At 41.3% G+C, this 17,203-nt stretch overlaps 1 protein-coding gene across 1 annotated transcript in view; it reads left to right on the forward strand.

Moving 5' to 3' along the window:
- LOC124788859 (putative fatty acyl-CoA reductase CG5065) overlaps positions 1-17,203 on the forward strand; it is a 178,687-nt gene that overhangs the window by 63,640 nt on the left and 97,844 nt on the right. Inside the window, exon 3 of the mRNA XM_047256142.1 lies at positions 1,769-1,914. Coding sequence (XP_047112098.1) covers positions 1,769-1,914 — 146 coding nt within the window. The remainder of the gene's footprint in view (positions 1-1,768; positions 1,915-17,203) is intronic.

The raw sequence follows: 17,203 nt of genomic DNA on the forward strand, positions 1-17,203 counted from the left end.
ACAATCACTGTGTACACAGTCACAGCATGGTGCAGTATGGCACAGAGAAGATGCGTACCATATTCTCTGTGGTGGAGGGCCATAGAAAGAAAGGAAGTAGGACAGTAACAAACTGATTTGGTCCTATGGCTTAATGTGAATCATTCTGTTGTTTCTCAGATGTGGCAACGGTTTATAGAGACTAAAGCTGTATCCCAAAGACCAGGGCAGGGCTGACCACATGTGACTTCAGAAGAGAAGACCGTTATTTGACTCCATTGGTATGACATCACCATCTTAGTACTGCAGGGCAACTGCCATGTGAGCTCACAGCATCCACTGGACATGTTGTATCAAGGCAGTGTGCAGAAGGCTTTGGTAGAGTGGCCTTTATTATTGGAGACATGCTGTTTGTCTACCTCTGATGCATCTTCACAGTAGGAAAGGTCTAGAATGGAGTCATCAACATGCCACCTGGGCAGTCGAACAGTGGGACAATATTGTTTTAATAGATGAGTCCCAATTTAGTTTGGAGAGAGATTCACAATAGATTCGCATCTGGAGGGAATGTGGAGCATAATTTCGGGATCAGAATATTGTGGAAAGAGACCATGATTAAGGAGGATCCCTAATCATGTGGACAGGGATTGTGTTTACCACTCAAACTCCTCTTCATGAAGTTGTGTGGGTGAATCAGCAAGGTTTAATTGCTGTCAGGTATCATGAGGAGATCTTGAGACCTCATTTGTGGTTGTTGCAAAGTGCTGTGGGCCCAGGCATCGTATTGATGGATGTTAATGCTCAAAATCATAGAGCACAGGTGGTTGATGCTTTCTTGGAAATGGAAAATACTGCATGAATGGCATGGCCTGCTCACTCTCCCAATTTGAATCCCATAGAAAATGTCTGGCATGCACAAGGGAGACAGCTTGCATCACATCAGCATCCACCAACCACTCTCCAAGACTGCGAGTAGCTCTGCAGGATGAATGGACTTTAGTACCTCAGCATGAGACTAATGACATCATTCACAGCACACCCCATTGTTGTTTGGCCTGATTGCTGCCAGAGGTAGTCACATACCATACTGAGCACATTAGCCAGTTGCCAGAATGTGTGTGCAAATCTGTTAAGTTGGAAAATGCTTCTTCTTCATCATCATCATCTTCTTCTTCTTCTTCTTTCTCAAATTTGACTTATCCTATATTCAGTACAGTATTTAAGCATGTAATGAATCCAGTGGATGAAATAAATGAAATGAAATGACTCCTCCAAAGTTGAATTAACTGGTCAAAGTCATATGAATGCAAAAGAAAAATGTGCTGCAAACAAGACAACTTTTTATTACATTTTTAATCCCTACACAGATTAATACTTTATTGTGCCTGAGTTTCTAGAATTAAATCACATGCTCTTAATTTTCAGGGGCTGTATTTTCAGTGTCTTATTCCTTTTTTTCCTCTGAAGTCATTGATACCAAAAATCACCTAATTTTAGTGTAATTACAGTTACTCAATGGTTCAATCCCTCATCCGGCCATCCTGATTTAGGTTTTCCGTGATTTCCCTAAATCACTCCAGGCAAATGCCGGGATGGTTCCTCTGAAAGGGCACGGCCGACTTCCTTCCCTAATCCGATGAGACCGAAGACCACGCTGTCTGGTCTCCTTCCCCAAACCAACCAACAGTTATTCGATCTTAGTGTAACTTAAGTACTTGTTTAAATCCAAATAATTCACCAAAGACATTGTATTAAAATATAATATATGACTCTCTTTTCCCTCTAACAGGTAATAGTTCATTTATCAACAGCATTCTGCCACTGTGAACAAGAAGTGCTGGAGGAAAAAATTTACCCACCACCTCATGATCCACATGATATCATGCATTTAGTCCAATGGCTGGATGAAGAATCTCTTGCTTCCATCACACCAAAGTGAGTAGCACAAAAGTAAATACATCATTATCCAAAAGTGACTGTCTTGTACAATTTCTTTGTCCAGCTATTTGTAAAATACAGTGCTGTTGTGTCTCTTAAAGTTATTTGTACAAAACTTGTCATTGAAGTTATTGAATTTTAACTGGATGATGTCACCAGTGATACAAGATTTAGGAAAAGCTTTAGACAATTTTAAGGTGTATTGGAGTTAGTCTTCCTTTTTCTTTCTTTTACGCATGCCTTGTGCCGCAGTTTTCACAGGGTCAGCATTCCTACAGTCGGATTTGGCATGGTTAATTTAAAGGGGTGGCTGCATAGCCCTTGCTGCCATCACCCCATACTCCCGGGATGGAATCAGTTTATCCCAGCTGTCTGCGTCTAGTGTAAACCATGAAAGAGTGCGAATGTGTTACAAATGTTTGTGAGTCGTGTAACTGAGGCGGGATGTGGGGAACAGCCCGGTATTCAACTAGTGGGATGTGGAAAACCGCCTAAAAACCACATCCAGGCTGACCGGCACACCGGCCCACATCATGAATCCACTGGGTGGATTTGATCCAGGACCAGTGCACCTACCTGAGTCCAGGAAGCAGTGCATTAGCACTCTGAGCTAATCTGGTGGGTCCGTGTATTGGAATTAGTGTTTTTAAATATTTTCATACTATTTATGAGGCAGCACAATTATATGTTCTTGTTAAGGTGAGTTACCACAACTACAACATTTGAAATCCAGACCTATAAATATAATAGGGTATGTGTGGGTCCATTATTTCTTCCCAAACACCTAGATTGATTTCAACCAAATTTGGCACACGAACAGCACATGTCACGAATATCAGCTCCCGTAAAAGTGGAGATATGGGAAAAAAATGTTTTTTACAGCATATGATGTGTACGCTGCCCTTTACAACAGGCGTTTTGTGCAAAGTAGTATCTGCCTGCTTCATCGACCTGCTTTGCTGTCAGTCTGTACATCAGGGGCAGGATACAGTTTTCCGGACCCCCACGTAAACTGCCCAGCACATTGCTTTGTTTTGCCGTCCTGTTTTGCCAGGGCTATACTTGTGACAGGCACAGCAGGAATAAGGTTGAGATGGATAGAGGAGGGGATGGGCAGAGAGAGAGGGGCAGAAGGTGTGATGTAGAAGGCAGGTGAAGGTGTAGAGAGGTAGTGGGTGGGTGGAAAAAAGAGGGGAGGGAGGAGGAGGCTGTGGTGAGAGGCAGGGGGAGAAAATACATGGTCAGAGAGAGGGGGCAGAGGAGATGGACAGATAGAAGTGGGAGGATGAAATGGACAGGGAGACAGGAGGAAGAAGAGATGGACACAGTGAGGAGTGAGGAGGGGATCAACAGAGAGAGAGGGAGGGACAGAAGGAGATGGACAAAGAAAAAGAGGAGTGTGGGGGGAAAGGGGGGAAAGGGCTGGTCATAGAGAGGGGGAGGAGGATATGGTCATAGTTAGGGGAGGAGGAAATAGAAATTGATAAGGAAAGGATGAGGTAGTGAAGATGGACACAGAGAGGTGGGAAGGAAAAAATAGACAGAGAGACCATGGAAAGTGAGGTTGACAGAGAGATGGTGGTTGAGAAGATTGACCAACTCTTGCTATACATATTACATGGAGCATATTCCATGGGAAAATACACTTCAGCAGTCAATACAGTGTTGGTAAAGCTTTAGACAATTTTCAACTTTGAAGTTCTGTACACTTCATTTACAGATTGGAATAAATGAATGCTCCACATCCTCTGCAGTGAGAGATTTGGGAGAAAGAGGTGACAGCAGAGAGGGGGGAGGAGGAGATGGATGCAGTATATGTGTCAACATGTATGCGGGCGAAATCATGGGGAATAGGCTCGTCTGTATCTATTATATTGGTGCATAACTTCATAGTGTTTTTGTTTTGTATGTAGATATTCCAGTTGTTATGGGTTTATATATAGATGGTCATTTTTTATTTGTAGTTTACTGTTGCTATTTGAATAAACATATTGTCATTTTGTCATTTGGGAATAGTGAGTAAGGCTGTGGATGCCATAAAATGGAGTGCCAAGTGGAGAAATCAGAAGATTTCTGATGTATTCTTCTGTTTGAGTTCAACAGAGGGATGACAGCAGCACAGGCAGCCAGAAGGTGTGTTCAATATGTGTGCTGAACGTGGGCAAAGCCTTGAGGAAATGGCTAAAATATATGTTATGTGTGTAAATCCAGCATTTCCTTTTAAACCACTGGATTGTGTTCAACTGAATTAGGCACAAATACTGCTTGCCCCATGAGAATCAGCTCTGTGAGGGTTAGAAGCTCCCAGCTCCCATATGATCAGAAATACAGGCAAAAACTGGTTTTTCAGCTCCTAATGTGTACACAAAGATGAGCAGTACAGAAGTACTTGGAATGAAGAAATATGCTTGTAGTTCTCTAAGGCTGTAGATATTGCAATAAGAAATAGCTCAGTAGACAGTTCATTTGAAGAGAAATGGACATCTCTAAAAAGGGCAGTCATAGAAGTTGAAGAAAAAAAAACACATAGATACAAAGAAGGGTAATTGCAAAGAAACCATGGGTAACAGAAGAAATATTTCAGTTGATAGGGCAAAGATGGAAGTACAAAAATGTTCACAGAAATTCAGAAATATAGACATACAAGTCACTGAGGAATGACATAAATAGGAGTGCAGGGAAGCTAAGACCAAATTGCTGCATGAAAAATGTGAAGAAATCAAAAAAGAAATGGTTTTTGGAAGGACTGACAGCATATAGGAAAGTCAAAACAATGTTCAGTGGAATTAAAAGTAAGGGTGGTAAAATTAAGAGTGTAACAGGAATTCCACTGTTAAATGCAGATGAGAGAGTGGATAAGTGAAAAGAGTATGTTGAAGGCCTCTATAGAGGGAAGACTTGTCTGATCCGATACAAGAACAAATAGGAGTCAATAGGGAAGAGAGAGGAGATTCAGTATTACAATCAGACTTTAAAAGGTCTTTGAAAGACTTAAGATCAAATAAGGCAGAAGGGATAGATAATATTCCATCATAATTTCTAAAATCATTCAGGGAAGCGGCAACAAAATGGCTATTCATGTTGGTATTTAGAATGTATGAGTCTGGTGATCTACCATCTGACTTTTGGAAAAATATGATCCACACAATTCTGAAGGCTCCACAAACAGCTTAATAGCTCTTGCATCCAAGTTGCTGACAAGAATAATATACAGAACAATGGAAAAGAAAATTGAGGATGTGTTAGATGACAATCAGTTTGGCTTTAGGAAAGGTAAAGGCATCAGAGAGGCAGTTCTGATGTTGCGGTTGATAATGGAAGCAAGACTACAGAAAAATCAAGACACTTTCATAGGATTTGTCAACCAGGAAAAAGTGTTAGACAACATCAAATGGTGCGAGATGTATGAAATTCTGAGGAAAATAGGGGTAGAGATAGGGAGAGATAGATAATACACAACATGTACAAGAGCCAAGAGCATGAGTGGAAGAATGAATGAAGTGCTTGAATTAGAAAGGGTGTGAGACAGGCATGTAGTCTTTTGCTCCTAGTGTTCAGTCTGTACATCAAAGAAGCACTGATGAAAGTGAAAGAGAGTTTCAAGAACGGAATTAAAATTCATGGTGAAAGGATATCAGTGGTAATATTTGCTGATGACATTGCTATCCTGAGTGAAAGTGAAGAAGAATTACAAGATCTGCTGAATGGTTTACTCTCAATCCATATTCTGAGAGCAGATATAGATTGAGTGTAAATTGTAGAAAGATGAAAGTAATGAGAAGTAGTTGAAATGAGAACAGCAAGAGGTTTAATATAAGGATTGATTGTCACAAGATAGATACCTGGGCAGCAAATTAACCAATGACTGATGGAGCAAGGAGGACATCAAAAGCAGACCAGCATTGGCAAAAAGGGCATTCCTGGCCAAGGGATGTCTGCTAGTATCAAATATAGGCCTTAATTTGAGGAAGAAATTTCTGGGAATGTACGTTTGGAGCACTGCATTGTGTGGTAGTAGACTTGGACTGTGGGGAAACCAGAACAGGAGAGAATCAAAACATTTGAGATGTGGTGCTATGGATGAATGTTGAAAATTAGGTGGACTGATAAGGCAAGGAAATAGGTGGTTCTGTGCAGAATTGAAGAGGAAAGGAGAATATGAAAAACATTGACAAGAAGAAGGGACAGTATGATAAGGACATCTTTTAAGGCATCAGGGAATAACTTCTATCTTACTAGAGGGAGCTTTAGAGGGTAAAAGCTGTAGAGGAAGACAGAGATTGGAATACATCCATCAAATAATTGAAGATGTAGGTTGCAAGTGCTACTCTGAGATGAAGAGGATGGCACAGGAGAGAAAATTATGGCTGCCCTGCACAACAGACATGTTGTGGGAGTAGTATCGGCCTACTTTATTAACCTGTTTTGCAGGAACCACATGAGCAAATGTCATTGGCAGAGGGAAGACTGAGATGGATTGAGGAAGGGATGGAAAGAGGGGGGACAGTAGGGGATGGATAGGAAGAGAGGGCTCAGGAGGGGATGTACAAAGTGGGGGAATTAAGAGGGGTTAGACAGAGAGAGGAGGAGGAGATGAGAAACAAAGAGAGGGAGGAAGGAGGGAAGAGACAGGTAGGGAATGGGGAGAGATGGGCAGAGGGACAAGGGGGGAAGGAGATGGACAGAAGGATGGGGGAAGAGGAGATGGTTAATGAGGGGGGGCAGGAGGAGATGGACTGAGGGAGGGTGGGGAAAAGATGGACAGAGATAAGGGGGAAGGAGGAGCTGAACAAAAAGAGAAGGGAGGAGGAAGAGGTGGACAGAGAGATAAGGGAACTACGGAAATAGGTGGTGGTAGGTGGGGAGGAGGTCATGGTCAGAGACAAGGAAACAGTTGCAGGGAGGTGGGAAGGAGGACACAGATGGTGGAGGGACAGATGGACAGTGAGACAGGGGAGGAAGAGGTGAGGATAGGACGAGGGGGGACAGTATGTGAAGAACAGTTAGGGAGAGTGGGAGCAGGAGGAGGTGAACAGAGGGACAGGGATGGAAGAGATGAGTACACACGCAGTGAGAAAGGGAGAGGGGGTGCGGCAGGAGAAGGTGGACACAGAGACATGGGTGAAAGAGATGAGTTGAATCACAGTGAGGATAGCCAGAGTGGGACAAGTGATGGCCAGATAAGGAAAGTGGAGGCAGGAGGAAAGAAACAGACAGAGGGAGGGTTGGACACAGAAAGGGGGCAGGAGGAGATCTGTTCAATGTATGTTTGAAATGCACATGTAGGTGAAGCTGTGGGAAAATGACTAGTAGATAAGAAAGGATTGTTTCAAGAGGGAATAGTTATATGAAATGAATTATTTAATTAATTTTTCATGAATTATTTAATTCATTTGTGGCAAGGTAAACCATAGTCTTCTTCTTCTTCTTACATACTCTGTGGGGAAAACCCTGGCAATAGTACACTGAAGTACCAAAAAAACTGATATAGGCATGCATATTAAAATACAGAGATATGTAAACAGGCAGAATATGGGACTGCAGTTGGCATCACCTGTATAAGACAAGTGTCTGGCGCAGTTGTTAGATTGGTTACTGCCGCTACAATGGCGGGTTATCAAAATTTAAATGAGTTTGAATGTGGTGTTACTGTCAATACACAAACGATGGGACACAGCATCTCCAAGGTAGCAATGAAGTGGGGATTTTCCCATACGAGCATTTCACAACTGTACTGTTAATGTCTGAAATCTGCTAAAACATCAAATCTCCAACATCGCTGCAGCCGGAAAAAGATCCTGCAAGAATGGGACCAACAACAACTGAAGAGAATTGTTCAGTGTGATAGAAGTGCAACCCTTCCACAAAATGCTGCAGATTTCAGTGCTGGGCTATCAACAAGAGTCAGCATGTCAACCATTCAATGAAACATCATCGCTATGTGCTTTTGGAGCCGAAAGCACACTCATGTACTCTTGGTGACTGTATGACACAAAGCTTTACGCCTCACCTGGGTCCGTGAACACTGGTATTGGACAGTTGATTACTGGAAACATATTGCTTGGTCAGACAAGTCTCATTTCAAATTGTATTGAGCAAATGGACATGTATGGGTATGGTGACATCATTAATCCATGGACCCTGCATGGCAGCAGGGGACTGTTCAAGCTCATAGACGCTCTGTAATGGTGTGGGGCATATGCAGTTGGAGTGGTATGGGGCCCCTGACACATCTAGATAAGACTCTGGATAGTGACACGAACGTAAGCATATTGTCTGATCACCTGCATCCATTCATGTCCATTGTGCATTCCGCCGGACTTGGGCAATTCCAGCAGAATGATGCGACACCCCACATGTCCATTGTGGCTCCAGGAACACTCTTCTGTGTTTAAACACTTCTCTGGCTTCCAAACTCCCCAGACATGGACATTATTGAGCGTATCTGGGATGTCTTGTAACATGCTGTTCAGAAGAGATCTCCACCCCCTCATACTCTTACGGATTTATGGACAGCCCTGCAGGATTCATAGTGTCAGTTCCCTCCAGCACTACTTCAGACATTAGTCAAGTCCATGCCAGGTCATGTTGCAGCACTTCTACGTGCTTGCGGGGGCCCTAAACAATGTTAGGCAGGTGTACCAGTTTCTTTGGCTCTTCAGTGTAGATGAAAATGATAGTTGAAAAAATCAGTGACAATGAAAGTTTGAGCAGGCTTGCAAGCATGCTTAGCCAGCCTAACAATTAAGTGACTGGTTTTGGTAAGCAGGGAATCTGGGTTCAAATCCAAATCTGGCACAAATGTTTCATTGTCACTGCAGATTAAAAAGTAGATAAAGAAAAGGTATGATCAGAGTGTCACTGTGTAAGCACATTAATCTTGTACCCAACAAGTAAGGTAGAACAACAAACATTATACAAATTGCTTGAACAATCATTGTAAATAATTACTCCTAAATTAAATGCATCCTCTGCCAACTTTCAATTACCACACTTAAATTTGTGTCACTGCCATTAAAATAGAGGCATGAGTGAATGGTAAACAAATTACTACCCTCTTTTCACATACATACTGTTTAAATGTGTGGCCTACAGTTACCTGACTGTCACAGACACCTTTGCCTTTCAGGGCAGGCAGAACCCACTCATTATGGGACTGTGCCATTTCTGGTGCTGCATTAAAATCATGTTATCTGCTCTCAGTGGGTAGTAGAAGGAACACTGTGGCCAAATTGTTAGCTCTATCAACTGCAGCTTGTTGCTTGTCAGTCTCAATCAATGTTCTCCCATTGACAGATGATCCCACACCTCAAATTACCATAATGGGATAGTTATTGTGCCACAGTATCCCCACCAAGCATCCTTATCCACATCAGCTGTTGTTACATTTCCATGAATTTCCACGTCTTAGTTCCCATCAGAATGGCACCTTCCTCTTCTGACACTGTAGGCAGAGAATGGTGTCCTAGATAATCTGGACATTTTACCTGCTAAGTATATACCATGAATACCAGTAACCTAAAAGGTATCTTGTAAATTGGAATAGTAATTTGGTGCCACATTTGCAACTCATTTTTTCCAGTGACTTCCCTATAGCATATTACTTGGCACTGAAAACTGTGATTTCTTTGAATAATCATAGCTAGAGGACAAATTCCACCATAGAGCAGCTGACTGTGTCCCTAATTTAGACCCATCAGTATAAACTACAATGTGGGTGTGATGCTCCAAGAAAAGTTTATATGTTGGGGACTTAAAAACAGCATCTATTGTGCAAAATTCTGTTCCTTTGATAAGTCTAAAATAATCATTGGCTTATGTTTCCTAGGCATGATTGATTAATGGTGAATTTTCTGGTGTACATTCAAAAGCACATAATTAATTCTGGTTTCCTTATCAAACAAATCATGCTAATGAGAACACAAAATTTCCTCCTTGTTTGTTGTTAGGTCATAATTTTTTTTCCACTCCAGAGTGAACAACAGTGTGGAATGCTAATGGCTCTGGGGTTGGTAGTAGGCTACATGTATAAAACACCATGAGAGACCACTGCCTCATCACATAAATTGGAAATCCGACTGGTCTTAAATACTACTGTTACCAGCCTGTCCCTGCCATGATGAATGGAGCTGATTATTTTCAAATGTGGTGGCATTGCTGAGCCATAAAAAATGTACACATATTCAAGACAGGTGGAAATAACGGCCAAGTAGAATTTGAGGATAAATGCTCAGTCTTGTGACTGAGACATTTCAAGGTACCAAATGCATCTAGATCTTTGTCATTTATGTCCAACAGGTGCAGCAACCACCTTAGCATCTTATCAAAAGTGAGATTCACTAAACTTAATGAATTTTTGTGGTACATCCAAAAAGCAACAGGAAAAATTAAAACAGTAAAAACTACACTTCTTTAATGAAATCTTCTAATCATCATTTTAAACAGATGGGAGATCATTACAAAGCTGGAGGAGGAATAGATTGTAGCTATAGTGTCAACAAATGATAAATGAGCTATGGACAGTACACTTAATTGGGATATGACACTATTGATTACTATAGTAACAGAGTCACACTTGGAACTGGTTATGGAGATACACTGTTCTCTAATTTGAGTCTCTTGACGTACCAGTGTATCTAAAAAAAGCACATCCATAGCAAGGACCACATGAAGTTGGGTAGGATTATCTGGAAGACTCATATTTTGAAAAGCTACTGCTGATATTGTCACATCAAAAACCACAGTCAAGTCTGAATCTGAAGGCAGGGTCCTCATTGAAGTATAACACTTAAAACTGAAGGTACATTTGTTACTGACTCCAGTGCACAGCCAGAACAGAACTGATCTGTATGGGGAGTGCAGCTATTTATACAAACATGGAAAATTCCAGGATGTTGGTGTTTATGCAAACATTGAATATTCCATGACATACAAGCATTAGATATTTCAAGAACCTTCCCGAAATTATAAATATGAAATAAATAACTGCTGGTGACCCAGTTTGAACTGGTGACACACGGCATGCAAACTGGCAACACTAACTGCTACACCACACTGCATGCACCACAGCTCTCAGCATTGCTCCCTCTCCTGGAGAAACAGCAACCCGCTGTTTCACATGTCTGCATTGGAGCCAACTACAGCTTCCTAGATCTAGATCGTGTCAGTGGCAGAGATGGCAGATTCTTGTGTCCTGAATGAATTGTTACATGCTCTTCAGTATCATGAACATCAAAGGTAGCACCTCCCATTGAAACTTTGCAATCATCGAGTCAGTCTTCAGTTTCTTTGAACTTCCCACCATCAGTCTGCATCTTTGGACAGCAGTAGAGCTTTATCTGGAGGATATGAGCGATGTCTTTTATCTTCTTAATGAAAGGTCATGATCCTGCTTCATATGTGAAGCCCAGAAAATGATGAAGGATATGATATGGCCCAAAGTAACACTTTAGTATCTTTCCAATAGTCCTACTTTCTGTACAGGCATAAAAGTCCAAACTATGTCTCCTGCATTGTACCTCACTGGTCAGTGCTTGGCATTATAGCATTCTCGGTCCAAATTCTGTGCACCCAAGGTTCGTATGTGAGCCAGTCATATTCCTTCCATGGTCCTGGGAGGTGATGAGCTGTTTAATGTAGTCATCCTGAGTACTGTCCAATTGAAATGGGAACAGGATATACATTGTTGTTTTGGCCACACAATTGTTGAGCAGAAAGTATTGTGTGAAGCATGTAGTGTCCTGCTTTGCTGTGTTGTGTATGAATTACAGGGCTGGCAGTAATGTATCTCAATCTCTCTGTTCAACATCAGTATACATTGAGATCATTTCTGCCAGTGTCTTTTGAAATGTTCTGTGAGGCCATTCATCTGTGGGTGGTAGGAGTTGTTATCTGATGGGCGTGTCACAATAGTCTTGACTGAATAACTTTTCCACAATCAGAGATCGTCACAGGCGTGCTCCATGCTTCAAAATAATGTATTTTGCAAGTTGCAATTTCTGGAACTTTGACAGTTTCCACAGCTATAATGACAGCTTAGTGGATGAGGTAGTCAGTGCAGACTATTATCCATTGATTCCTGTTTGTCAGCTTTGATAACCTCTCCAGGAGGTTGATTCCAATATGGTGGAGTGATGCTGCTGCAGGTGGTTTTGATACCAGATGTGCTGAAGGCAGTTGTGAATATACTTTCATCATTGGCATTCCTTACAATGGCTTACACAGAGTCTAAAGTATTGATAGAGACCTAGCCATTAATATGTGCATCTGATTTTGTTTACAGTCTTCATGAATCCCAGGTTACCAGACATTGAAGAGTCTTAAAAAACTTCATGATAGATGGCCATAGATGAGCTGGGATAACACTGGAATTCTCCTTTGGGCAGTTACTCCCCTTGAAGGCTTCTATGGTTTCCAGCTGTGCTGTATCTTCCATCTGTTTGGTGGTGATGTCATTTAATGCAGCAATGACTAAGAATTCATCCACACTGCTGTGTGCTGCCAAATGATTCCTTGAAAGGCAGTCAGCATCATTACATTTGCATGCAGTTTGGTACTGAAGCCTCAGTTCCCATCTCACTGTAGTCCTGTACCCTCAGTGCTCATCTCGTCAGTTGGCCTGATGGATCCTTCAGGCAGGTCTGTCACTAGAGGGAATAATATTTCATCACATGGTGAATGATTCACCAAATAAATAGAGAGCGATACACCACTTCTTTGACATTCTCTATTACCTCCTGGTGTATGGGGTCAATATTCACAGCCACTATCTCTTGTGTACTTCATCAAATATTTCTGTCTGTCTACACTGCAGTATATCTATCCTTACTATCTGGCAAATGAGAGAGGTGAACTCATGGCAATCTTCCACAACTGCCACAGAAACCAAGTTCAGTAGTCAATCATCTCTCTTTTGTCTGACTCTTTTTCTATTGCATTTCCTCAATTTACTGGCACCACATGATGACTTCCTCTGTTGTTTGACATTGTTTACCAGAAAAGCTTTGTACATTTCTTCTGTGACACCTTTCATCAAGTTTGAGGTCTTGTGTCATTTTTCGATTTATGATTCAGCACTGGGCCAATACATTTTGTATGTATGACTGTGTCATTTTGCCATTAGGTTGGGCCCAGCTCTTCAACTGATCTCCTGCTAAGCATACTTGTTACTGATTGTTGCTGAATCTTTTCTTTAATTTGACCTGGAATTGGTCCCAGCTATTGAGCTTCTCTTCATTGTTCTTGAACGACTGCTAGGCTGCACCATCCAGGTAAAGGTAACACACATGCAAAATACATCATGTCATCCACATGTCGTATTTGACTAAATCCTTTAAGCAATTTTGTTGGTTCCTGACCAAATATCTGGAAACCACTGAGGGATGTCTGATGTGTAGCTGACTTGCTATTGGTTTGGAATTTGTCTGTATCCTCTTAAGAATGATGTACTACCTATAATCTCATTCCTGTCCAGCTAAGTGACAGCTTTTATGTTGCGTAATTGTAGCCTAGGTGATGAATGTGTTTTGGAATTAAAATATGCCTGTACTAAATAATATTAACCTGAATAATAACTGTATAGCCTAGTAGCCAGTCTACTCTGCCCAAAATAGACATTTCTCTCAGATATCATTTATTAATAAAAAAGTAGTCAGCAGTCTTTTCAATAAATCAAGTAAATTGTAATTAAAGCTGATTAGAAGTGTAATAATTAGTCTTTTCCTTGCTGATAATCAGCAAATCTGCATCATTCTGTCTGCATTCTATAGCCCATGCATGCTGCATGTAATATTGTAATTAAATTAGTTGGGATAATATATCAGATCATCTCTGAAACCTGATTCTGTAGTGACTGACCATGGACCATCAATAATTACCAAACCAAGTAAAAGAGCTGTTCCAGTGATGAAATTAAAACACAGAAACCCAAAAGTACTTTACATTCTCACTCCTTTTATGAGGTAGACAGTTTATTCTTCTTAATACTCTTGAGAATAAAATTACAAAGTACTTCATTTTTTGTCAGACATTGAATAATGAATAATAGTAGACAGTAAATCCCTCTGATCAGTTAGTGCACACAACTGCTACAACACTGATTAAGTAATCTCTGGCATATGAAATCCATGATATTTTATATGGTCTTGGTGGGAGCAAGAAACCTTATATTTCCAAAGTGTTTCTGCTCCCATTCCCTGTTCAATCTCCTATGGCTGAAGGCCAATTGCAAAGCTTTCATTATATCCTTTGGTGAACAGTTCAGGAAAGGTTGTTTGCTTTTGTCATTTCATGGTTAATTATTACATTTCTTAAAATACAGTTGCATTGCTCAGGATTGGAATTCTTTGTCTCCAGGATAATTAATTTGCTTCCCAATTGAGGAATGGCTCAAGGAAAAGCCTGGAAAAACCCAAGTGGAGCCTAAAATCCACAGTCAACCAATTGCTACATTAATGCTATTTACAGTTAATTGTATCAGTACTCAGTAATTAATTAAACCAGTTGTAGCATTAGGCATGAGTAGAGGCTGCAATGTGGGTTGTGTACATGTTGGTAAGAAACCTTTATATAATGACAATTTCTTCTGCTCTTGATGTCAGTCATTGCCTATGTGTGACATCAGAGTGATGTCAGCTCTGTTGGCAGTGTGTGAATGTTGAGATGATATAGAGCAAGAGCCAAGCCAGTGAAGTGTGTCAGCAGATGTTGAATGATGGTAACAGCTAAATCCCTCTGAAAGAAAAGATGGCTTGGGAAAGCATCATCCAACATTGATGGTGGGATACGTGAAACATTTGTATAATGTAATGAGACAAGGTCAATGTTAAAATTTCTGAAATAGAATGGATTGGTACACAACAGTTGGTACAATATTGTTCAGCTGACAGTTGCTGTCATCTAGTGAAATTCAGAAAAAGCAATCAGAAACATTACACACATATTCAGTTAGTTATATCTCTTTAACACTGACTCCTCAGCATTTGTAAACTCAAGGGATTTGTTACCTCTATAGTGCAGATGCTGAGCAGCCATCTTCAAGAGCCCAGTGCCATGTGCCACACTAAAACCTTAAATCTTTTGTTGAGAAAAGGTGCTGTAGATCAGCAATCCATAGTAGATCAGCAATCCATAGTAGATCAACAGTCCATATCTGTGGAGTCATATTGTTGCCGAGCAGTGCAGTCACACAAGGCTCTAGATTTGAAGCAGTTTGTGTGCATTTCATTTAAGATGTTTACATGGTACTTATATATAGTGTTCACTATCCATATTCAGGGTTCACAACATGCAATCAGATCTGCACCACATTTTCCATTCTGTTAACACAGAAGCAAATGTATCTGCAGGTCATGTTAATTTAGTGACTCTTTATGCCCTTTGACATTGATACAGTATTCAAAGGTCAACAGCTTCTGAATCCCAGTAGAGTTCAGTTGGCCAGTGAAACTCATTAGGTCAAGACCAGTGATGCAGTACAGGACCAGATTATGTATGACTAGGCAGGTCCTCTCTGTGGTTGCATTTTGAAGCTTAATTTTGAATTGTGTCTGCATTTTTACATTTTGAGAATGTCCTTCTACAGATATGCTAACTTTGCAGCTACTTGCAAGAAGTGTGGGTACTTTTACTTGTTCTGTTATTCCTTTGAATAAAGTAGATGAGACTGCACTTACAGCCAAACCTGTATCTAAGTCCACCGTCACCTGTTTCTCCACTATTTATGCATTTATTGCTGCATGTGTTACAGCCAAGTTATTTATCTTTCATATATTTATATCTGGGGCCAGTTTTTCTCTTATATTAACACCATCATTGTATCTCAGCATTTGAACTAATTTGACACAGTCCCCAGTGCTATCCATGACAGACACATTGTAGCCAGGTGTGGTCACATCTAGTTTCCCTGTTCATGGTGTGTAGGCTGACAGTTGTCTTCCACCACCTCATTAACCACAGGGGGTTGACTTTGCCAGTCTGAAAATTGGAAATTCGTGGTAATGTCTTATGGGACCATACTGCTGAGGTCATCAGTCCATAAGCTTACACACTACTTAATCGAACTTAAACTAACTTATGCCAAGGACAACACAAACATGCTCAAGGGAGCACTCAAACCTCAAACGGGAGGAGCCACATGGACTGAGGCAAGATGCCTCAGACCGCTCGGCTACCCCGCGCAGCTTGCCAGTCTGAGTTATTCTGCTGCAGCAGTTGGCCAGTCGGCCAAAGACAATTGTTATTTGATACATTATAACCTACATTGTAGTGTTGCTCCTGTCTTTTGTTTTTAAATTTTCCTTTATTGTTTCTGTGGCCTTGGAAATGATTCCCACACTATTTGTTTGATACATCTTGTGTCATATCATTCCTAGTCCTATGATACTCTTTGTTCGTGTTAAGTGATTGATTGTTGTGTTGACCTGATCCACTCACCTGTTTAATAGCTAGTGTCATTTACATGCTTCAGTCTTCATGCAAAAGGTTGATTGCATCAAGAACAGTCAGGAACTCTTTGATGGTTGATCAGATATATGGAAAGATTTCTCCAACCGGCACATTCTTTACCAGTGTTTCAATTACCTCTGGTCGTGCCCTGAAATGAGAAATGTCCTACCCACTATCCTTCCCACCCCTCCTACCGTGGTATTCTGCCATCCACCAAACCTACACAATATACTCGTCCATCCTCACACAATCCCTGCTCCCAATCCCTTACTTCATGGCTCATACCCTGTAATAGACCTAGATGCAAGACCTGTCCCATACATGCTCCTACCACCACCTACTCCAGTCCGGTCACTAACATTACCTATCACCTCAAAGGCAGGGCTACCTGTGAAACCAGTCATGTGATTTACAAGCCAAGCTGCAACAAATGTGCAGTATTCTATGTAGGCATGACAACCAACAAGCTGTCTGTCTGCATGAACGGCCACCGACAAACTGTGGCCAAAAAACAAGTGGACCACCCAGTAGCTGAACACGCTGCCAAACATGATACCCCTCATCTCAATGACTGCTTGACAGCCTTTGCCATATGGATACTTCCCACGAACACCAGCTTTTCTGAACTGCACAGGTGGGAACTTTCCCTGCAATACATCCTACGTTCCCGTAACCCCCATGGCCTCAACCTTCGTTAGTTACTGTCCTCACCTATCCAGCCCCCTCCCTGTTCCCGTTCCAGCACTACACAGCTGTCATTTCACTACCACACCCAGTCTTTTAATTTCTTTTATTTTTATTTCTCTCCTTTCCACTAATTACCCCCTTCCCCCTCTGCACC

This window comes from Schistocerca piceifrons, chromosome 3, assembly GCF_021461385.2.
Source record: "Schistocerca piceifrons isolate TAMUIC-IGC-003096 chromosome 3, iqSchPice1.1, whole genome shotgun sequence".
NCBI classification, from domain to species: domain Eukaryota; kingdom Metazoa; phylum Arthropoda; class Insecta; order Orthoptera; family Acrididae; genus Schistocerca; species Schistocerca piceifrons.